The 25,052-nt window shown below is 39.2% G+C and overlaps 1 protein-coding gene across 2 annotated transcripts in view; it reads left to right on the forward strand.

Annotated features, from left to right (window-relative positions):
* The window catches only part of TXLNB (taxilin beta), a 56,556-nt gene extending 34,254 nt beyond the window's left edge, over positions 1-22,302 (forward strand). For both annotated transcript variants that reach the window (XM_047770077.1, XM_047770078.1), the window contains exons 5-10: positions 1,924-2,118; positions 3,892-4,011; positions 7,853-7,927; positions 14,415-14,507; positions 17,859-17,954; positions 19,088-22,302. In XM_047770077.1, coding sequence (XP_047626033.1) covers positions 1,924-2,118; positions 3,892-4,011; positions 7,853-7,927; positions 14,415-14,507; positions 17,859-17,954; positions 19,088-19,885 — 1,377 coding nt within the window. In that variant the 3' untranslated portion in view covers positions 19,886-22,302. The remainder of the gene's footprint in view (positions 1-1,923; positions 2,119-3,891; positions 4,012-7,852; positions 7,928-14,414; positions 14,508-17,858; positions 17,955-19,087) is intronic.
* The last annotated feature ends 2,750 nt before the right edge of the window (positions 22,303-25,052 follow it).

Raw genomic sequence — 25,052 nt, forward strand, 5'->3', positions numbered from 1 at the left:
GTAGCAATGGAACAGTCCTTTTATTTACTCATTCATTCATGAATAGAATAGCTATAACTGCAAATGGCCTTCATACCATAGACTATAACTAGAAGGTTATAAGCTAATCAGGAGCAATAAAGAGACAATCACTATCATATGTATATTCAATTCCTCTTAATAGGTGGCCATAATCACTTTTAATGAAATACATATAGTAAGTGTTAACATACTAAATTCAGGGAAATAATATCTCTGATAGTTAATTTCTTCGTATTAGATAGTGCATATTTCTTCTACAATATCCCTAAGAAATTTATATTTAATAAATGTTTATACTAGAAGTAAATTATGATTCTGATATCAGGAGTCATATTAGAGTCAGAAAATATGTTAATATTGTAGAAAAAAGGGGACACCTAATGATAAATTAAAATATTTTCAGAGCATGTATTTTCAGCATCAGTTTTTATTTTGATCACATTATTCTACTACCATAATAAAGCTCTGCACAATTACTTCTGTTTCAATTGGTACTTCTTTTTAAAAATCCCGTTACATAATTTGATCTTGGGAGGCAACTAAATGCAGTATAATTTTACTTGCCAACAATGAAGCAAGCTTTCATAATAACAATTAATCAGAACTGAAAGGAATTCTGAAATGTCTGTATCACTTGCCAGCAGTGTCTCTATCTTTGGTATGATGTAGCAAGATTAAACCCTTTTCTTCTAAAACAATGAGAGGAATAAGCACAAAGCAAATAATTCTCAATATAGATATGGGGGAAATTTGGGTACATTGTTAGTTAGCAATGAAGGGGGAGTTTTTAGACAAAAGAGAACAGAAATGATATAAAAGTTAATTCTCAATTCCTAAATATTAATAAAGCAGAAGGGGGAAAATCAGATGTTTCATTTAAAGAAGATCTGAAATGTAATAATGCTTTCAAATTCAAAACTTACCTTGAACACTTCACTTACCCTATGTGACATGTGGGATGACTGTTTCTTAAGAAATAAAACATCCAGCATATCTTCTAAGATTTCCTTTTACATTCTTGAACTGCTGTATTTCATCTATGGTTATCTTAGTTTCCTTTTCAAGCATTTTGATGAAAGTCTTTTTTTTTTTTTTTTTGGTCTTTTTGTTGTTGCTATTTCTTGGGCCGCTCCCGCGGCATATGGAGGTTCCCAGGCTAGGGGTTGAATTGGAGCTGTAGCCACCGGCCTACGCCAGAGCCACAGCAACGCGGGATCCGAGCCGCGTCTGCAACCTACACCACAGCTCACGGCAACGCTGGATCGTTAACCCACTGAGCAAGGGCAGGGACCGAACCCGCAACCTCATGGTTCCTAGTCGGATTCGTTAACCACTGCGCCACGACGGGAACTCCCGAAAGTCTTTTTTTTTTTAACCAAGAAAAAGTTTATGTTGTGTTTGCTTATATTTACAAAACTTGAGAATACAATCACATGATTAATATGCCATCATTTTACAGAGGAACCTAAGATCTACTGTTCTTCTTTCTGTACCAAACCAAGGGAACACATGATCTGTCCCATCAATCAGTAAAACTCAGTGGCCCTTTTTCTAGTTCACACCAAGAGATCAAAACCTAAGGACTGCAGATTTGTTAGAAATCGCTGTAGTTTATTCACTGAACAGTAGACTCCTCATCTTTAAATCAAGGCTATTCATCACCAACTGTCAAATTCAAACCCCTTGCTGCACCTGCTGAGTGACCATGTATTCACAACTGAAACCTCTACTCAAATATTTACCTGGGATCTGAGCAATGTTACCTCTAGAGAACTGAGGGAAAACATTCTACATACTAATCTCCCTGCATACTAATCTCCTTTCATTGACCAAATACTGAGTTCTGTAACCCTGGGGTACTTATGAACCAGCATAACATAGGAGATTTCTTTCTATCCACAGGAGGAAACACTTCAGCGAGCACGTGAGGAAGAAGAGAAAAGGAAAGAGATCACAAGTCATTTCCAAAGCACCCTGACAGATATCCAGGCCCAGATTGAGCAACAGAGTGAGCGAAATATGAAGCTCTGTCAGGAAAACACAGAGCTCGCAGAGAAACTGAAAAGCATCATTGATCAGTATGAGCTCAGAGAGGAGGTGAGAACCATATCAAACAACTTGGAAGAATTACATATTGATCTGGATCTGGGTTGTGAAGGTGGGGAACTTGGTTAACAACAAAGTTATAGACAACCCTCTAGATTGATTAGGATTGGATTTCTTTTACTAGCCAAAACTAAAACAGATGGTATTACAAATACCTGGCTCAAAGTCATACAGAATTTCTTCAAAACTGGAATCACTGCAAAGCAAAGGCAGTAAGTAGAAAGTGGGGGGCCATGTGCACAGTTATCCTTGAAAACAGTATTTTTCAGCATTTTTAAAACCCTTGCTACAGAGCCAGGAAATACCTCAACATCCCTCTTAAAAATTACCATGTCATCTAAATTAAAAGCCTGAATCGTATATAGCCCACAATAGTACATATATACATATACTATTAAATATAATTACAGTAAGGATGGTATTATTATTTATGCTTCATTTGTGCCAGACAATGTGCTAAGTACTATACATACAACATGTCATTTAATTGTCTCAACAATCTTATGCACTTATACACATTTGATAAATGGGAAGCAGAGGCTACGAGGTTAAAGCCTTTATCCATAGTCACAAAAGCCAAAAGAGTTTTGCTATCAGTAGTTTACATCAGGGGAACTATAATAATAATTTTTATTATTCCAAAATTATATTTTTATATTTAATAGATTTTAAGACTACAGATTTAGATATTTCATATCCTTTTTTCATCCCACCCAAATTTTAAATCTCTGCCTTAAAATTCAATACACTGTCATCAAAGTAGCTCTGTTGACAATACGCTAAGATTTTATCAAGAAAATAATCTGAGCTGATAGTAGGTGGCAGTAGCAGCTAGGTAAATTAAGAAATTCCTCAGGGTGAACTATAATGCCATGCTACCATTTTATCTTGACATGAAGATTGATCCTGCTCCAGAATGGAGGTTCAGGAGAAAACAAAAGGGAAGGAGCTAAAAATAAAATGTCCATACTCTTCAGAGAAACCTCAGGTGGGAATGGCCTAGTGGACTAGTTATATATTCCTGAGGACTGGTTCCAGGTAAGACCCAAGGATAGAATTCCACAAGTCCTCACCAAGGGGACCTCCTAATGACCAAGAAATTCTCACTGAGGTAGAGGTGGAAGCTTTTCTTCACCAAGGTAGTCAAGAGGTCAAAAGGTGTGGAGGAAGCAGTAGCACACTTGCATATTAATTCATCTGTGACCCTTGGCCTTGTCTTGCCTACCAGAGTAACAGGGGTGAAATCAGGGCTCTCCTTCTTCAGTCCCAGATCCAGGGCCACAGGCTATCACCTCAGGGCTTCCTCACAAGCTTTGAGGCCAACACCAGAGGAGAATTCACCACAGTAAACTGAATTGATGTTGTGATTAAAAGTGGTTTTATATTCAGAGAAAGAGCCAAAATACCGAGTGACAGTGCTATAGTCCTTGCAATACACATCACTGTCTGTGCTGTCTAGCGTAATAACTAGCATCATATCTAACAGTTACCAAATTTAGGAAAATACTTTGGGAGCTTTTGGAGTTAGCATTGCTGAACCTTCACCTTTTGCATTCACTATTGTGTAATGCAAAATGCAGGGGACTCTGCCAATTAATGGCTTTTATATAAAATCATAAGTGATGCCAGTGCATTTATTCCCCTCTTTTTTATAATCTTAAAATCCAGAGAATATGTGTTTATGTCAACATTACTTTTTTTATTTTACATTTTTCAGTACCAATAAAAAGTCAAGCTTGATATGTACACTTTATTTTTCCTTAGCATCTGGACAAAATATTTAAACACAGAGAACTGCAGCAGAAGCTGGTGGATGCAAAACTTGAGCAGGCACAGGAAATGATGAAGGAAGCAGAGGAACGGCACAAACGCGAGAAGGAATATGTACTTATCACCTGCGTCTATGTGCATGTCTGGTCTGCCTCAGGGTCAGAGAACCCCTGAGAATATGGTTTTTGACAAAGGTCATAGAGCACTAGGCTGATGGAGAAAGAGCCTGAGCTTCCCTGGAGAATGAAACTGGCCAGCCCGGTAGGAGGCCCTGTACCCACACTGTTTGTTTCCTTTTTAGGGCCACACTCAGGGGCATGTGGAAGTTCCCCGACTAGGGGTTGAATCTGAGCTATAGCTGCTGACCTACACCACAGCCACACCAATGCAGGATCTGAGCCACATCTGTGACCTATACCACAGCTTACAGCAACACCAGATCTTTAACCCACTGAGCGAGGCCAAGGATCGAATCCGCATCCTCATGGATACTAGTCAGGTTTGTAACCCACTGAGCCATAACAGGAACTCCCCCATGCTGTTTTTTGCATAAAATATTTATGCATACATTCAACAAACCTTTTTCCAGCACCTGTTATAAGCAAAGCACCATTCCTGGTCCTGGGGTGTAGCAGTGAACAATATAGAAGGCCACATCCTAGCATGGAGACTAGAGTCTAACTGGGAAGAGATGCACAATAAACAAGCAAAGGAATAAGGAAGGATAATTTCAGATAATAATAAGTGCTACTACAAAAATAAAGAGGAATCGAGGGGACTTACTTTAGACTGCTGTGCCCTGCCTGATGAGAAGAAGTCAGAGAGAAGGTCTCCAGAAGCAGTATCTGTAGCAGAGACAAAGGTCCTGATGCTGAAACCAGCTTGGCATCCTACAGAATATATTCCTACAGAGTATCAGTACCATTGATATTTAATATATGAGACCTGACAGAGGAACAGCTAGGCAAAGATTCATGTGAAAGAGACTGGGGGGCAAACACAGAGTGACTCAACCTTACCAAATTGCTAGCATGCTACTCTCTTTTCTACCCTGATTTAGCAAAACAGCAGATATGAATCAAAGAAAGATAGTCACCCTCAGCTCTTCAAAGGTGGTCACTTACCTGGGTTCCAACTCTGACACTTCCTTTTGAAAGTGATGAAATATCAAATCAGGGCTGAGGGTACTGGGTGGTTCCTTCATCCCAAGCAGAACAAGCAGCCTCCTTCCTCCCTCTTTGTCAGGGACCACCCATCACAACAGGGCCCCTGAGTGTAAAGCAGCGGCTGGCCATGTACTTTGCTGCCACACAGCTCAGATGGCCAGAGGGGGCTCTGCAGATCTAATCCACAGCTGCTTCAGCCCTCTCATACAATGAGTTAGTTGCACTTCAATAATAACTGATCTTCACTGCTCGCTAGGAGGCATAGAGGAACATGTATAACCCCCTCTTATAAATGGAAAGGTCAAGACTAAATTGGATAAGAAAAAAGAAGCCTTCAAGTTTTTTAAAATAATGATTTCATTGTTTTTCATTCTGGTTCCAAAAACTGACCTTTTTTTTAACAATAGGGATAAATAAAAAGGAAAAAAAAATTATATCAGCCTGTCTTGAAATAAAATAGAAACTTAACTGATGACCATATGACAAACCAGGCTATCCATGATGTTCACCATTCTGTGTAACCACGCTGACAGTTCCATAGCAGGTTAACTCCTGTAGCTAGTTAACCACTCTGGAAAAGTCACACATGGTTGTCCAACTTAAGTAAGATGGTGCTTACCAAGAATGGTGTCTTTGCTCCCAAACCTTTTCTTTCCAGTCATCCTTGGTTTTGCATCATATAAATCAAGAGAATGATACATAAACTGATGAAATACAAATGTGAAAAGAAAGAGTTATCTCTATGAAAACCATGCTTGATGCTTTGAAAGACTAGATGTAGGCAAACAGCAAAAGAACAACTGTCAAGTTAGATGTGAGAAGCTATACAAGACCTAAAGAAAATTGTAAAACAAGACCTAAAGAAAATTGTAAAACTCTAGAGAATTATCCAATCAAGCTGCTTTCCAAATATCTTAGGTCTTTAGGGTCCAGCACTACTGTTTAAAAAAAAAATTATAAATCTGGGAGTTCCCATCGTGGCTCAGTGGTTAATGAATCCGACTAGGAACCATGAGGTTGTGGGTTCGATCCCTGGCCTTGCTCAGCGGGTTAAGGATCCAGTGTTGCCGTGAGCTGTGGTGTAGGTCGCAGACGAAGCTCAGATCCAACATTGCTGTGGCTCTGGCATAGGCCGGTGGCTATAGCTCTGATTAGACCCCTAGCCTGGGAACCTCCATATGCCACAGGAGCGGCCCTAGAAATGGCAAAAAGACAATAAAAAATAAAAAATAAAAAAATTATAAATCTTATATATGACATTTTATAGATATAATTTTTATAAAAACAAAAACTGGCAAAAACCCTCTAAATTCCAATCAGAAGATCCATATCCAAAACATCTAAAGATTGTTAACCCAACATCAAAATGTATAAATAAATGAACATACATCTTAAGTTAAAATAACGTTTTAAATGTGTGTGTCACTTTTACACATAAATAAAATTTTCAGTTTAACCCATCAGTTCCAGTTCTAATCATGTTTTTTTTGTTGTTGTTTTTTTTTTGTCTTTTTCTTTTTTTTTTTTTTTTGCTATTTCTTGGGCCGCTCCTGCGGCATATGGAGGTTCCCAGGCTAGGGGTCTAATCGGAGCTGTAGCCACCGGCCTACACCAGAGCCACAGCAACGCAGGATCCAAGCCGCGTCTGCGACCTACACCACAGCACACGGCAACGCCGGATCGTTAACCCACTGAGCAAGGGCAGGGACTGAACCCGCAACCTCATGGTTCCTAGTCGGATTCGTTAACCACTGCGCCACGATGGGAACTCCCCTAATCATGTTTGATATGAGGACCTTGGCTATATCTGAAGGGTTGCCTTCTATAGAAGAGGGATGAGACTTCTTTTGTAAACTTTATACAGGACTTAGAATAACAGGTCAAATTTCTAACCAGCTGTTTCTCACAACATAATCCATGGACCACCAACATCTAAACCAGCTTGGGTATTTGCTTTAGGTATAGATTCTAATCACATTATATATTTCCTACATCCTTTATACTCATTCTGTATACTCATTATATTATCTGAGAAGAATCTGCATTTTAACATGCCCCCAAGGAGATTCTGATGCATGCTATGGTGGAGAACAAGGCTCTAATATGAAAGAATTATTGGGTTTAATATAAAGGAATAGTTGCTCACAGCCATGGCCCAGGTGGGGATATTCTAGAAATGTTCAAGCAGAGGCTGAATGATGGTTGGGCAGGATTGCTAAGGTTCCAGAATTTGGTGGGAGGTTGAATTTTAGGTGATTCATGCTTGAGTTGGAGACTTTTTTTCTTTTTCCTTTAGAATCACTGATTTTTTGTTGAGAATCCAACTTTTTTTTTCTTTTTTGTCTTTTTGCCATTTCTTAGGCCACTCCCACGGCATATGGAGGTTCCCAGGCTAGGGGTCGAATCAGAGCTGTACACCAGAGCCACAGCCTACACCAGAGCCACAGTAACACGGCATCCGAGCCGTGTCTGCAACCTACACCACAGCTCACGGCAACGCTGGATCCTTAACCTACTGAGCAAGGCCAGGGATCAAACCCTCAACCTCATGGTTCCTAGTCGGATTCGTTAACCACTGCGCCACGACAGGAACTCCGAGAATGCAATTTTTTAGATTGCTATTATCTAAAGATAGTTGTTATCTTATCCTTCTTAGATTCCTTACAACGTTCCCCCAAAATTACTTAAGAGGATTAATTAGCAAGTTATTATGTTTAGACACAAATTACTACAAATGATAGCTTAAAAGACAATCTGACAGTCTTTCCATGCATTCTCTTTTCTCACAGTTGCTGAACCAGGCAGCAGAGTGGAAACTTCAGGCCAAAGTGCTGAAGGAACAAGAGACAGTCCTGCAGGCTCAGGTGAAGTGCGGGGAGCAAAAGGGGGGCAACAATGCATGGGTATGCCCTCATTGCTGTGAACCAAAGGTAGTCTGCACAAGGCCTTCTATGTGGCAGGGGAAAAAGGTGACAGGAGTTGGAAATGAAGAATAACTTCATACTTACTATCTTTAAGCACAAATAAAACCACAACATTATATCTAAGAAAAATAAATGCTCTGTACCAACAACTTCTAGTCAAAAGGCTTGTTGACATATAGATAAGGGTCAACCAGAATAAGCTGATGGCTGGGTCCTCACCTGTCTGTTTACATGTCTCCTCTCTCTCCTCCCCCATTAGCCTATCAAGGTAAGGATGAAATGTAAACTGTCCAGCTGGACCATCTGTAATTGTCATTATTGAAAATGTCATTATTTGTTTGATATTATTTATAATAAAAGGAAATTAGAAAAATAAAGTCAGCACTCAAGTTTTTGTGGTTATCAGAAAGTTGGCCTTGACAATGGAGAAGGATTAGAAATGGCAGACAACTCAGAAACCATTTTGATCTGGCTTTGAGATGTTGTGTGTATATTTGATTAGACTATGGGAATTTATTATACGGGCTCAAAAATAAAACCTCAAGGAACAGCTGGCTCTGGAGGAAAGCCAGACATATCCATCTTTCCATTGCCCTTGGGGCTCTGTCCCTTTTGGCAAATATTCCCTGTCAGGTTCCAGGAGAGCCACCCTGCCAAGGGCTGGGCCACAGAGGGGCTCTAGCTCTCCTGCCAGGAGAAATGCCCAATTGCAAAATGGACTGTAAAATCACACAGAGCAAATTCACAGAAGGTGAGAGAATCAGAAGCCTTCCAAACTGGGCAGCATCACTGTAAGATTTGAATAATTCACTTGTAAACGTTTATGTGCTGACTGCTAAATATTTGTTCACTAAAAACAATTATTCACTGTATGAATGAACAACTTCAGTGAATACTTGGTCATTTTTTAAAAAGGAAATAAGAAAAACGACAAACTTAAAATCACAAATTAACTTACTGCATTGACAAAAACATAGATAACATTCTGATATCTAACCTTTCTAAAGCATACTTTTCCAATGTGTGTACCAAATGCAATGATGAATTCTTTCCTCCACTAAATATATCAAAATAGTTTTAAAATGTTAATTATAGAGAAATTTAAAATAATTTTTTCACTATTAACAGAATCGAAGGACTCGGTTAAAAGACTAAACTCTAAGGTTACCAACTCAAGATCATCCTTAAGGCAGCCATAGAACCCGTCATATCATGGTGTGGGGTGGGAGGCAGGCAGTGGCAGTTCTCTAACCAGAAGCACACAGCAGGGGAAGGAGGTGTGATCTCACTATCTGGAGAGGAGTCCAGATAATCAGGGCTTCTGGCTGTATGTCTGCCCCATTTCCAGCACAGAGCCTTGAGCAGTACAACAGACAGTACTTGAAGCCATCCATTGTTCACATCATCTATTACAAGCAATCTCCTCTATGCTAAATGAAGAGATCAGTGATTCCAAGCTGGAGTCCTCCAAACTCTGGAGGCCTTTACATACTTTTCAGTATTTCCAAAACATAACAATACATAAGGCAGTGGCTATTGTCTAAAATGTAGTTGTTTTTGAAATTATATCAGCTTTTGCTCAGAGGCAGGGATGGCAGTTATTCATATGTTTAAATTTATAAAAGGAAAATGAGTTAATGAATATACAATATATGCAGTTTGTTTTCAAGTTATGCATGCAAAGCACTTAACTTGGTGCCTGACTCAAAGTAGTATAATTAATTCAACTAATACTTATTGAACTTCTACTAAGTACTAGGCATCATTCTAGGTTTTATAGTAATCAATTAGAGAATCAAAAATCTCAGCCTAATTAAAGCCACAACCTAGTAATAACAATAATATTAATTAAAATGCTAATAATTAATTAGTATATGAGCTAATATTAGTATTATTTCATACGTAAAGGTCCACATAATGACATATGAGACAAAAGGAGTCTTTTGTTGCCAAAAAGTTTAAGAACCATGGGAAAGATGATCTCAAGACCCTGTGCAGCTCTGGTTCACAAATTTAGATAATTTCTAGAGCTAAAGAAGTGTGACCCTAAATTGAGTTAACACTGCTTCCTCTATCATCTTGTTTTCCATGGCACAGCTCTCTCTGCAAAGACCTTCCCTTGTATCTCTTTCGTCTTCAAGGCATTTTCAAAATTTCAGTAATTACTTAATCTTCAAGAAGAATATAGAGGCCCTGAATTTCCACATGTAGTAAGGTTTAAACAAGTTCCCCTTGACAAATACCAGTGTTTTTTTTCTTAAAACCTTTGAATACTGAAAAACAAAGTCTATCACAGTTGATTTTGCAAAGCACTCAAACACTTCCTTTGGTTCAACAATTAAAAGAGTAGGATAGTAGGAGAGGGAGGTCTTAGTCCCCACTTCTATGTCTGAGCAAAGGAAATATCAAGGACAGATTGCATTTTCCTAGATGGTCATTTCATTTTCAGTCATAAGACAACAGCATGCCAATCTGGGGCATGATTGTCACTTAGGGAAGAGATGTCTGGTTTTCAATTATACAAACCAAGGCAATAGAGTAAATGTCAGAGATGATCAATGGGATACAACTGTGGCTACAAATTGAGTGTTCACTGGATCGATAAGGATGAAGATGGTAGTAGATGTGGAAAGTCAGCAATACCAACACAACACAGCAGTGCAGACACAAAATCCTACCCAAGGGGAAAGATCAGTAAGTCAACTGCTAAAGACAAGTAATCATAGCCTTCAATCTCAGAGGACCTCACCTTATCTATATAGAATGAGAGGAGATTCCTCTGCAACTACTACTATAATTGGACTTGTTCCCAGTCCAAATCTCACAAGTTGGTTAAAACAATTCCGGACACAGTTCCATTTCATAGATGCTACAAATGTTTGTAATTAAAATTTGTGCTCAAGTTACAAGAATGTATGTACCACTCGGCCCTTTAAAAGTGAAATGTTGGGGCAACTGTTGTTGTTACCAACCCTGGAATAGTGCGTTTCTATTTCTGCCTCTGGTAGGAGTACTGAGAGCGACATCTGGATATCCCTTCCATGTTTCTCTGAAATACCAAAGTGAAAGAGGGAATATGACACATCAAAGACACGTAATGTCAGCATAAAAGTGAAAGGGAAAATATGACTAAACAAATATCCATAAAGTAAACATTTTTAGTTAGTGTAAACAGAGTGTCAATGTTGGTTACCTGAGAAAAGTACAGTCCATACAGGTTTTGCCACCTATGACGAAGAGGTCAAATAGAAAGAAAAGTAGAATATTAAAAATGATGACTAGAAGGAAGACATGGAGAGCTATGGTTTAACAGGCACAATTTCAGTTTTGCACAATGAAAAATTCTGAAAGTTGGTGCACAACAATGTGAATACATTTAATACTGAACTATACACTTGAAATGGTTAAGATGGAAATTTTATGTTATGCGTATTTTACTCAGTTTAAAATTAAAGAAGAAAAAGTTGACAGTCACTAGACAAAGGCTAGACGTGGTAATGAAGTGAGACTCTACTCCTTGGGACTGCGGTGTATCTGTCTTCTCCATGCCACAAGAAAACATGGCGAAGGGAAAGAAAACTGGCCCAATGTATACACCAAAGAACATTTTGGCCAAAGAATGGGGAGAGAGCTGGTGGAGTGGGTGTGGTTGTTCCCACTGATACTGTCAAGGCTGCACCAGTGAAATGGGCCACATATATGCCCATTCCTTCCCCTCCTGTTGGTAGCCTGCAACGACAGGGCTGCAAGGGAGGGCTTGGGAGGACCAGCTCAGGAGACCATATCTACAAATCCCCTGTAACTCTGCAGGAATTACTGAAAAGTCAGAAAAAGAGAGGGAAGAAAGTAAGAAGTTCACAGGAGGCTTAGCCAAAAATGCAAATGAATGGAGAATAGAACCAGCTGGAGGTAGTGATTCCCACCCTAGACCACTAGACCACATGCAGTATAGCTAACCAGTCCCACAGGGACTTACTCTCAAACTGTGGGACTTGACTTATTCATGCACCCTCAAACCAAGTCAGTGGATCCCAGCCAGTACTTTGGGAGAAGATGAAACAATTAAATAGAATATGTCAAGAGTACATCACACATAATAAGTACAGCTGACCCTCAAACAATATGAACTGTACTTATCTAATTATACATGGAGTTCATAGTAAATAGAGTTCCCATTGTGGTTCAGCATGTTAAGAATCGGACATAATGTCCGTGAGGATTCAGGTTTGATACGTGGCCTCACTTAGTAGGTTAAGAATCCAGAAATGCCACAAGGTCACAGATGCAGCTCAGATCTGACATTGCTATGGCTGTGGCATAGGCCTACAATGGCAGCTCCAATTCAACCCCTAGCTTGCAAACTTGTATATGCCCCAGGTGTGGTCCTAAAAAGAAATAAAAATAAAGTAAGTAAATACTATATTCCTGCAGTATCTGAGGCTAAATGTGCAGATTGGGAACTGCAGATACGAGGAACCAGAAGTACAGAGGGCCAGCTATAAATTATACACAGATTTTCTACTTCATAGAGGATCAGCACCCCAACCCCCTGACTGGTCGAGTCAGCTGTACTGTCTTACGCACCATGTGTGTAAAACCCTAGGATACGTTCCTAGCCATAAATTCCCTGATACCACTTTATTCAGTCTTCTTTAACCTGTTTGCCAAGGAATCATGAGAAACAAATTTTAGGCCACTAGAGGCACCCTAAGTTTTAACACATACTCGTGGTGCTAATGATTGATTTCAAAGTGATGGTCAGCTGTTGTTTAACTCTCCACTGGAAAACCTGTTTCCTATTGAAAAGGTTTCATGCTATTTTGTTGTAAAACCTCAGCTGTTCTGAATCATTTGAGAGGGAGCCATTCTAGATAAGCACATTTTCTGGGTTCTAGGGGTTGTGGGATTCCCAACTCCCATTACCAAGACAGGGACCTCTCCAACCTACTGACTTTGAGTTGCTCAATCTTTTCTGCTTTTGAAAGGACAGTCTCACAGGTACCACCAGCCAACTGGTGGACTTGAGGCTTGAGGCTGTTCCAGACACTCAAGAATATCAAAGTCATATTTGAAAATGGAACTTTCCACATGAATAAACATGAATCATCCATATTAAATCTCCATTCACTCAAAACATGCTATCCTAAAATTCTTAAATGCAAGATTTTATTATTATATCACTGTCACTAACAATAAAGTATTAATACAGCTCTCCTTCCCTATCCTGCCCTAGTCCTACTCCAAATACAAGCCTTAAAATTAAGAATATAGAGATACAAAGGCTCTTCTCTATACTCCCATGCTAACCCACAGGATGTCTTTCTTGTGCAAATTAGAAAAAGGCATTTCTTCCTCAAGCTCATTATTTCCATCTATTAAAAATTGGTAAACTGATTTTTATGAAAAGAGACATTTAACTGCTATCAACTAAAATGCTGTATTCATAAATATACAAAACCACAATGTCGAAAAGGGAAATGTCAATTGCTTATAATGGCACAACCTGCATAATGACAGCCACCGAGTCCATGTCTGGCCCATATTTCCGTTATCACTTGTTTTCATTTGTCTACATTCTCACCTCCTTTAAGACCAAGTTCAAGGCTCACCTTCTTCACAAAAATGCGGCTCATATGATCACCTGCCATGCTCACCTCCTTCTTTGATCAGTATTTAACTGACTTGGTACTTTGTATTCACTGTCCTATAATCAAACTGTCTTTAGGATGGTCTTCTTATCAGGAGTGCAGGCCTCTCAAAAACAGGAGCTACAGGTTAAATGTACATAATGTCAATGCATATGTTCAGTGTTCAAAAAATGTTATGATATAATGAAAGTTATGATATAATGAAATGGTGAAAATATGAAAATATACTGTCATTTTATTATTTCATTTTTCTTTAGAGAAGTTTTGTTTGTTTTTTGTGGGGCCACACCCAGGGCACATGGAGCTTCCCAGGCTAAGAGTAGAATCAGAGCTATAGCTGCCAGCCTACGCCACAGCAACACTGGATCCAAGCCTCGTCTGTGACCTACACCAAAGCTCACAGCAATGCCGGATCCTTAACCCACTGAGCAAGGCCAGGGATCAAACCCGCAACCTCATGGGTCCTAGTCGGATTGTTTCCACTGCACCATGACAGGAACTCCATAAAGAAGTATTTCAGGAGTTCTCATCGTGGCTCAGTGGTTAACGAAGCTGCCCTAGAAATGGCAAAAAGACAAAAAAAAAAAAAAAAGTATTTCAATCATACTCACTGACTGAGGCTGATCTCACAGTAAATAAAATAATTGAACATATCACTAATATGGTATTGAGAATTCCCTTAAATCATTTTCTTCTCAAATAATAAACAATGACATGTTTTGTTGTGGAAGCATTCTGAAAGAAGCTCTAAAATAGATCTACTCTTTCCCTATTTACAGCTTACTCTCTACTCTGGAAGGTTTGAAGAGTTTCAGAGCACACTGACAAAAAGCAATGAGGTGTTTGCCACTTTCAAACAGGAAATGGATAAAGTGAGTATTGCTAATCCCCCATGAAATACTGACATTTTTCATTTTGGGGGGGGGGGGGTTTAGGGGGGTTTTTTTGCCTTTTTGCCTTTTTGTCTTTTCTAGGGCCACACCCGTGGCATATGGAGGTTCCCAGGCTAGGGATCTAAACAGATCCCTAGGCCAGAGCCACAGCAATGTGGTATCCAAGCCACATCTGTGACCTACACCACAGCTCACAGAAAGGTCGGATCTTTAACCCACTGAGCAAGGCCAGGGATCAAACCCGAAACCTCCTGGTTCCTAGTTGGATTTGTTAACCGCTGAGCCACGACGGGAACTCCAACATTTTCTATTTTGAAAGGAATTTTCCTTTGAGTTCATTTTTGTCTTGCTAAGATATCTCAGGAGAGTCTGTGAAGTAATGAAATGTTTATACAAGCAAATGAGATTTGGGCTGTATTTTTTAATTGGTTAAGTATGTGGTGAATTAATCTTAGGAAGAGTCCAAAAACACTAGGATACATTTTCACTCGGAGGAAAAATATTTTCTTTTTCTAATCCATGAAGGGTGTTTTAAATTTAAAAAAAATAAAATAAATAAGAGCTAGCAATTTAACATTACATTCTTTATGCTAAAATAAAAAAGCAATCTTCTAAAGATTAACAAAAACAACTTTCATATAAATATGCAGGAGTAGAATGTTAAAGCAGAAAATACCATTTCAAAGGATCCTTCTCAGAAGATATGGAATATGATATAATTGACAGAGCTTTGAAAGAGAAGATGGGAGTTTGAATTCAAATTCTTTGTATGTTCTTACTCATCAAGTATCAGAGGACAATTCACTTTCCCCAAGTTAATTTCTCTCATCTATATATTAAGACACTATTTCCCTTGCCTATGTCACAAGATTGTGAAGTTCAAATAAGTTAATGTATTTTAAGGGTTTTAAACTTTTTAAAAGTATTTTACTAATATAAGATGCTAATATTATTAGACACAATGTTTATTTTAAATTTTGTTCAATTTAGTGTTTTCCAAAACAAAATCAGCATCAGTGTTTCTGAAAGTCATTGACATTAACCCTTTTAAGGGTAGAAAGCATACCTTTTAAAATATTTTCAAAAACAATATGATAAATTTCACAACTCATGAGCAAACTTAATAGGCGAACACTTTTTTAACAGCTACAGCTTTCCCAGAACCATGGACATACAGAACAGACTTGTGGTTGCAAAGGGTAGGGGGTGGGGAAAAGGAATGGACTCGGAGTTTGGGGCTAGTTGATGCAAATTATTGCATTTAGAATGGATAAACAAGGTCCTACTATATAATACGGGGAACTATATCCAATCTCCTGGGATAGACCATGATGGAAAAGAATATAAAAAATAACATGTATATATGTGTATGCGTGTGTAACTGAGTCACTTTGCTTTAGACAGATATTGGCACAACACCGTAAATCAACTATACTTTAATAAAAATTTTAATAAAAATAAATTTAGAAGTTGATACAATATTAAAGGAACCTCTTAATTTCTTAAAGTTTTTGTTTTTAGGAGTTCCAGTTGTGGCTCAGGAGTTAACGAACCCGACTAGTATCCATGAGGACTTGGGTTTGATCCCTGGCCTTACTCAGCAGGTTAAAGATCCTGCATTTCTGTGGCTGTGGCATAGGCCGGCAGCTACAGCTTGGTTTGGACCCCCTACACTGGGAACCTCCATATGCCACAGGTGCAGCCCTAAAAGACAAAAAAAAAAAAAAAATCATTTTTTTAAAGCTGTTTCTACCATCAAAAAAATCAAGAAAGTCAAGATTTTTTTTTAAAAAGTTACAGCTTTCCAATTCCATTTTAAAAATTTTAATCATAGTTTTAATTTGAAATAAATACTAAGGTAGGAAAAATGCTATTTATTCCAAGATAGTTTTAAGACTGAAATAGATATTACAGCAGGAGTTTTTAATCTGAGGCTTCATAGACTTTTAGCAGTAAGACCTTAGAATTAGCACACAAAAAAATTTGATATGCATATTTCTTTAGGTTTAAGTGTAGTCCCATAGATTTCATCAAATTCCTAAAGGAGGTGATAACTTTTAATGGTTTATAAACTACTAACTTCATTTTAAAAATTACCAAAATAAAAAAGTATCCAAGGCTCACATAGCTTCTCTACAGAGCCCAGGGGCCAACAGCCTGAGGCCAGCCTCTGGCCTCCAAGTGGAGAGACCCAGCCTCTGGCAGTCTGGCCCAAAGTAGCAAGTGCCCAAGTGTGGCTCATCCAGGGTAAATGCACCTAAATAATCACATGCCTTATCCTTCACTTTATCCAAAAAAAGAGGAGATCCTCTAACTAGGAACAGTTTCAGGTACGAAAAAGCCAGGCTGCCTTTTATTCACTTCTGTATGCCCTACACCCAGCCCTTGCCTGGTGACAAGCAGGCACTCCGTACATGTTGCTTTAAATGAAAGGACTCCAGGCCCCCTCTTCTGCTAAGTCACCTGAATATTATTCCACCTTCCTGAGCCTTAGTTTCCCCATTTATAGAGGTGAAAACAGAACTTTCCTTAGGGAACTGTTTCAAGAATGAAATGAGAGTTCCCATTGTGGCACAGCAGAAATGAATCGACTAGGAACCATGAGGTTGCGGGTTCGATCCCTGGCCTCGCTCAGTGGGTTAAGGATCCAGCGTTGTGGTGAGCTGTAGTGCAGCTCACAGACACGGCTCGGATGTGGTGTTGCTGTGGCTGTGGTGTAAGCCAGCGGCTACAGCTCCAATTAGACCCCTAGCCTGGGAACCTCCATATGCCACAGGTGCGGCCCTCAAAAGACAAAAAAAAAAAAAAAAAGAACGAAATGAATAACGCATGTAATCACTTTCTGTAAATCCTACTGCATTCTACAAATGTAAAGGCTGAGAAAATAGAAAGCTGCCTTTGTGTGGACACTTCTCAGATATGCCCAGATATTATCAACATTTTAATGGCTAAAAAGCCAGGCCAACTTTCTCACTAATAGTCTTCTATTCAATAAAGTAAATAATTTAAATTTCAAGTTTATTCTTGGGACTCAATAAAGCTATTTTTATTTTAAACAAAAGAAAAAGCATGACAAAACAGGAAGGCCCTAAGTAGTTCCCTTTCTCCTGAATTGGCTCTGGTGCAAATAAATTTGTTCACCACTGACCCAGATGATTCAGAAATAAATCATGACTCTCTCCACTCGTTCTTCATTCCTTGGTATTGAATTTTTGTTTCCTTCAGTAGCTGGTAACAAAAGAACTTTTCCTGACATCACATATGGCACCGACAGTTTCTTTGATATATTAACTAATCAGGATTAACATTAAAACATTCTAATTTCTATAGACCACTAAGAAAATGAAGAAGCTGGAAAAAGAAACAGCCACGTGGAAAGCCCGGTTTGAGAACTGTAACAAAGCTCTGTTGGACATGATTGAAGAGGTGAGGAAGCTTTTCCCCTTCCTCTTCTTCCTCTGACTAGTCAATATATTTATACTCAGAAAGCAACTATGGCCTAATAGCACAAATGAGTATCTTTGAAAAAGAGATGAATTTTTCTGGAATGTGCTATATATGATATTGCAATAAAAGTAATTACCACAAAAGACTCATTAAGAGCATTTTAACCCTAAGTCATATGCCTACTTGTTGATTCCAAAGCAGCACCACACCTGCTAGATGAATGTTTTAACTGTGCTTGAATTTCCCTTGTGCCTAATGCATAACAGGCACAGAGTAAATTAATTAGTTGATTCAAACATAGTGAGAGAAAAACACCAGCCCAAGCACCCAAAGTATATGTTATTTTATACACAGATACAAAGATAAATTGCTTAATTCCTCCAACAGTCATTTAAATACTGATATTCTTTCAGGCTCTGGAGGTTTTGAGACTATGAAGGCAAAGATACATGGCCCTTGACCTGAGAGGCAGGGCTTACAGGTGAAGATCTCTCCAGTAAACAAGTGGGGGAAAAAAGTCTTAAAAGGTACATAATAGCACAAAGGCAGGGGTGAAGGAGTAAGATGATTAGGAACAATTTCATGCACTAACACACCAACATTTCTAGAGAAAAGGAGAAATGAACAGTTTAAGCAGCATCACGAATGAGTGCATGGTGAGTTTCTCCACTTATAATTACCGTTCTAACAATTCATCCCAAACTGCAACCAATTCCAAAGAGATGTGCTTATTATTCATAAACATAAATCAAACAGTTGCTTGATTAGCATATAGCAATTTATCTCTTGAACAGTTAAGGCACTGCTGACGGCCAAGTCCCAGTCCATCTCAATCATTTTGCCACAAGCTTCTGCTTATGCCTTCTAAGTCTTAAAAGCAGAAAATACATTTTAAGATTTTAGAAGCCCCAGAATGAAACTATCTTTCTTTCCTAAAGCATATGTGAATTAAAATTCTACCCAAAGACTCCAACACAGGGCAAGAGTGATGTCCCTGACCAAGTCCCCGTCCAGCCAACCCCTTGTGGTCAGAGCCTGATAAATTGCAGAGGGCATCCTTGCCATTTTGCTTTTTGTGTCATTTAATGTGCGTGTGCGTGTTTAAATCACAGAAAGCATTGAGAGCTAAAGAATACGAGTGCTTCGTGATGAAAATCGGAAGGCTAGAAAACCTCTGCCGAGCTTTACAAGAAGAGAGAAATGAACTCTACAAAAAAATCAGAGAAGCGAAAATGCCTGAAAAAGACGACCAAAGTCAGCACACCTCAGACGAGGAGCTAGAGTCAAATACCTTTGTGAGTGAAGAGGTTGATGCCGCTGCAGAGGAAGCCAACAGGGTTCACAATGCCGTGCAGAATCTGGCTGCGGCCTTCATGGTCATTCATCGTCCAGAGTCAACCGTCGACGGGTCTAAAGAAATCCCAGCAGAAGTCGGCGGTCCTCCAGAGGGCGGCAGCACGACCCTCAAGGAGCCGGAACAAGCCCCGCTGAGCCCTCGAGGCCTTTCAGAGAGTCCCCTGCCTCCACCAAGGCCTCAGGCTGAGACCGCGGGAGGACATGAAGCAGAACCTCCCCTCAGGGCCAGGAGTCCCCCAGCTGAGTCAGGAGCAGAGACCCAAAGCTTCCGGCTCCCAACGAGAGCACAGGTGGATCTGCAGCCCCGGAAGCCGCCAGCAGCAGCTTCCGGTCAGGCGCTGGAGCCGCTCGCCGAGGCCTCGCTCCAGGTGATGGAGGCCGACCATCCTGCTCCACCACCCGCTGCAGGTGAGCACGTGCCAACCGAGGAGCCTGCCTGCGAGCCGGGCAGGCAGCCCCCGCCAGTGGCAGCCGCTGAGGGGCTGCCAGGAGGGGATACGGCCCTGCCCCAGGGGCCAGAAGTGGCCGACACCAATCTGGAAGGAGTAGATTAAGCCTCGTCTGCCTTCAGAGGCTCTTCTTGACTTTCCATCTTTCACCTGAAAAAGGCATTAAGAGCTAGAGACATCTAATGGAAGAGACTTAATCAGATCAAGACATTTTAAATGTTAGGTAGAATACAATCAGCCTTTGTTATTTGTTCTCAATTTGTAACTGATTTGGAGTTTTTCTATTTAGTACTGGTTGATGGTATAATTTTCCCAAATGGCAACAAAAAAATCCGAGTGGCAAGTGTATATTAATTTGCCATTATGATGATACTTAATTCAGTTTCCTAATCAGTAAAATTTGGTATTTAAAGATTTCCACACAATATATAAATACTGAAAATGTAATGCTTTATTTATTTCTGTATAGTTTAATGAGTTCCATAGTAAGTAATGGATGACCAGGTTCCATTTAAACATCACATATATAATATATCCATTTGCATATGTATGTGTATATTTTATACACATATATGCAAGTATATATATTACACATACATTTCTCTCATCTCTTTGTATTTCTCTCATGCAAAATATTTAGATGCTTATCAAAAAGATTATCTCTTACTTGCACTTGAGACTACAGTAGACTAATGCTCTGTGAATTTGTTTCAGAACACAAGTATTTAGGCCATGTAATATTGGGTAACAATAACAATGGTAGGTCAATAAATTCAATAAATGGATTAAGTGACAGGACAGAAGTTAGGTTAGATTGAAGGGCTGTACAGAGCGCATAGACACAAAGGTGGCCACAAGAGGCTCTAAAGGGGGGGGGGGAATAATCACAGCAGTAGATAGCTCACCACTTCCAGCTGTTTCACCTACACAACTCAGCCCTTTGCCTTGCAACCCCCTCAAGTGGTGAGTCAGCTCACTCTTGGCTTCCTGCAAGGAAGGGGTTGGAAGTGGGGAAGGGAGCTAGGGGATGGAAGGATTAAGGACCTCAGTCTGAAAGACTGTGCTCTGGTCCCTCACCTCTTGAGCTGCAGAGATCTCGAGATAGCATATTTATTTACCTGGCCCTGCCAACTCTTCCCTTGATTCCCTGTTGTCTATCAGAGGGTTCCCCATCACCTTTTGCTGTTACTGCCGTAGCCTATATTCTCAAAGCTTCTGCTCCTTCTTTCCAACCTTCTATTTCACAGCAGGAAATTACCCTCAGCCCTCATCTCAATTATAGCTAAGGAAAAGATATTATTTTTCCAAAAACAGAAATCCACACAGGGTTTTAATATGAGTGATGAGGCTTACAAACCAACACATTTTCTGTTTTGATGAATTCTGTATAGCCAGAAGTACAAAGCAAAGGGCAGATTCATCCCTACTGAAAATGACTTGAAAAAATAGGTGAGGATTCAGGAGATGCAAAAGCTAGAAATACCTGAGTCTCTAATAATACTGACAGCATGAATTACTCTATCTAGAATAAAGAGAGACTGCAACAAAGACTTAGGAAGGAAGAGAAGGAGGAGGGGAAAGGGATAGAGGAAGGGAAAGAGGGAGGGGGAAAAAATCTAATCCAAACCTACCTTAAAAGTTGAGCTCAAGTAGAAAAATGGATAAAAGCATGATTCTCTAGTACTCATCCAAGAAATCATTCTTCAGTGTTGCATGTGGCTGTCTGCTAAAGCACATGAAGTGCTCGTGGGCAGCAACCATGTGCTATAAGAATTGTAAATTGTTTAAATTTGTTTGAAGTAGACAGTGAGGGTAATAACAAAATGCTTGTCAGGAAGAAAATCAGGGAAAAATGCATATCATTATTTCAAAACCCATGTATTTTTAAAGGCTTAAGCTATTATAACTACAGGGTATCCAGCCAAATTCAACATTAACTGGAAATCTTAGAGATTTAAACCTTCATTTAATTCACAGCCAAATATGCCCTAGTACAAACCAGGAGGGTCTCCTTTCCCATTATTTACAGGAACTAAACTTCCAAGAATGGAGTAAGATTAGATAATCATAGTCCAATCACAGTCTGGATGCTTAGCAAGAGAAACAGCCAGGAGAGGAGCCAAAATCCAGTAAATCAAATATTCTAATACCCAAAGGTCATTTTTTTTTTGGTCCAAAAAGCTTTCATAGCAACACATTACTCACTATGGTGTATATCTTGAGCAGAGTTTCAGATACAATAACTTGCTTGAAATTTGTAAGGCTTAATATAGGTTTTGGAGGAATTATTTTAATATTCAAAGAATGTTTCATTGTAGTCCTTTGTGCTAGAATTTGTCCTTAGCAGTTATAACAATAACTCATAAGACCCAAAAGAATAAGGAATTTCTGTTCTTTAGCAAGTTCATGTAGCTATTTTTAGAGATGCTAAGTCTACTTTCCAGAAACACTGGAGTTGTTGGTGTTTTCTAAATTAAATAATTATAATTTATGTATTTATTAAAAAGTCATCTCTCTTCCCATATGCTCTTGTAGTGTTTTGTTTTGTTTTTTAATTTTCATTTACATTTATTTTTACTCTTGTCACTTCTATGTTTCAGCAATACCTAACAAAGATTATGGTTATGTTCTCTTGGCTGAACTTTGGTCTCTGAGTAAAATGAACATGGAATGACCAATTTGAAAATCTTGGGGTAAGATTTTCAAAGAGAGGGAAAGAAAGGGAAGGAAGATCGAGAGAGAGAACAGGCCTAAGGAGAGAGCAGAACCCACACTCCTCTGCCTGGCCGTCAGCTTCCACAGACCTATCACACTTCAGTGCCAGTCTCCCTGAGATCATGTTTCCACAGGCTTCTCTGCCTTGTGTCCTCTCAGAAATACTCTGAGGAGTAAAGGAGAGAGTATTGCAGGTCTTAGCTCACTTTCCTGCCTCTACCTGGTTCCTCTAACTGCTTCAAGAATTCTAACAGGACCAGAAAAGTCCCACTGTTCTGACTTTTGCTTATTCCCTCTTCCCAACCCTTCCCAACCCATCTTCAATGGGGGATGGGGGGGTGGGGGAGGAGTCTTAAACATAGCATTTCCTAATATGCTTGGAGAAGAGGCATGCTTAGCTAGAATGGAAAAAAATTAAACCCTGGAGTTAGCTTCATAGCTCAGCAGTTAACCAACCCGACTAGGATCCATGAGGATGCGGGTTCAACCCCTGGCCTCACCCAGTGGGTTAAGGACCCCGAATTGCCATGAGCTGTGGTGTAGGTCACAGATGAGGCTCGGATCCCTCGTTGCTGTGGCTGAGGTGCAGGGCTAGGCCAGCAGCTGTAGCTCCGATTTGACCCCTAGCCTGGGAACTACCATATGCCTCAGTGTGGCCCTAAAAAAGAAAAAAAAAAAAAAGATTAAACCCTGCCCTTAAAGCTGTTTTTGCTCCTTTTTCTATGTTGTAGATAACACATTTTTAAAATATTTCCTTTTTTTTGAAATAATAAAAATACTATGTTTGTTGCAAAAATGAGGCTGCTTTTCACCAAGACCAAGAGATCATTATGAAAGAAATCATTTTAAGAAAATTACCTTAGCCTCTTCTCTAACCACTACTTAAATCCAGTATTTAGAAAAAATAAAAGTAAGTAAAATTTAAAGAATTCACAAAAAGAAGTTATGAAATAAAAGTGATGATTCTGGTCTCTAAAATTCATTCCCATCATAAACTGCCAAGTAGGATTTAGGAAGTAAGAGGCAGGTAGAGTATATGGGTTAAATTTTCACAAGGTTTAAATAATTTATGTTTCTGAACCTGAAAATTAAAGTTATCCTTAGATCAACCACTAGAGCATCTGTGAGAATAGAAACATTCATAAAGGATAGTAAATGAAAGTTATTCTCAAAACTGTTAAGTTGTATCCTCAATATGTGAAGTCGAGTCTCTTTGGTGGTATCCACTGAAAGAAGTTCTACAAATGCTAGTTGCTGATGCATATTGTGTGTGAATGTACACACACACACACAAACACACATGTATAAAATCTGACAAAGATTTAATTCTGCTCTTACAGGTGAGTCTTTACATCTATACTTTCAAAGAATATTTAGTATTATATTTCCTGACAAGGACAAAGTATAAAAAAGAATCGTTTCTGGAGTTCCTGTCACGGCACAGAAGAAACAAATCTAACTAGGAACCGTGAGGTTGCAGGTTCGATCCCTGGCCTCACTCAGTGGCTCTAGCATTTGCCGTGAACTGTGGTATAGTTCAGAGACACAGCTCGGATCCTGAGTTGCTGTGGTTGTGGTATAGGCCGACAACTGTAGCTCTGATTCGACCCCTGGCCTGGGAACCTCCATATGCCGTGGGTGAGGCCCTAAAAAAGAAAAAAAAGAAAAAATTTTTTAAAAAGGGACTCATTTCCTGTATGAATAAGGATATTTGATAGAAGCATTTAACTGGCAAGGGAAATCTACAAATTCATAGCTCCATGGCATAAAAACTATTCACAGAAGCTGTTTTACTCTACCAGGAGATAAGAAATGAGGTAAATTACCTCACAGTACAATTAAGCTTGGCAAAATTTGAATGCTGTTCCTTCCTCCAGGATTTTTAGAGCCTCAGCTTTCTATTAGCAGCAATATCAATCCCATTTGATTTATTATTTATTTGTTTATTTATTTAAAATATAGACAAATATTTTTTGAATGGACTGTTTATATATCTTAAAATCTAACCCAAAATTAATTTTTATTAAATCTAAAATTTATACAATTTTATACAATTTTTAAAGGTTACTTTCCATTTACAGTTATTATAAAATATTGGCTATATTTTATACTTTAACTTTGAATTTTTTTTTTTTTTTTTGCCTTTTGTTGTTGTTGTTGCTATTTCTTCGGCCGCTCTCGCGGCATATAGAGGTTCCCAGGCTAGGGGTCAAATCAGAGCTGTAGCCACTGGCCAACACCAGAGCCACAGCAACGCGGGATCTGAGCCGCGTCTGCAACCTACACCACAGCTCACGGCAACGCTGGATCGTTAACCCACTGAGCAAGGGCAGGGACCGAACCCGCAACCTCATGGTTCCTAGTCGGATTCGTTAACCACTGCGCCACGACGGGAACTCCAACTTTGAATTCTTTAAAGTGACCTATCATAATGTTCAAGTACCTCATGTCAAAATTAAAACATGCCTAGGTGTAAAAATCATTATTTCATAACCAACAGTCAATGGATGACATCTTATCTCAAATAACACAAAACCATCATAAGAAGCAAAGCAAG

This window comes from Phacochoerus africanus, chromosome 2 (genome assembly GCF_016906955.1).
Source record: "Phacochoerus africanus isolate WHEZ1 chromosome 2, ROS_Pafr_v1, whole genome shotgun sequence".
In the NCBI taxonomy this organism is placed as follows: domain Eukaryota; kingdom Metazoa; phylum Chordata; class Mammalia; order Artiodactyla; family Suidae; genus Phacochoerus; species Phacochoerus africanus.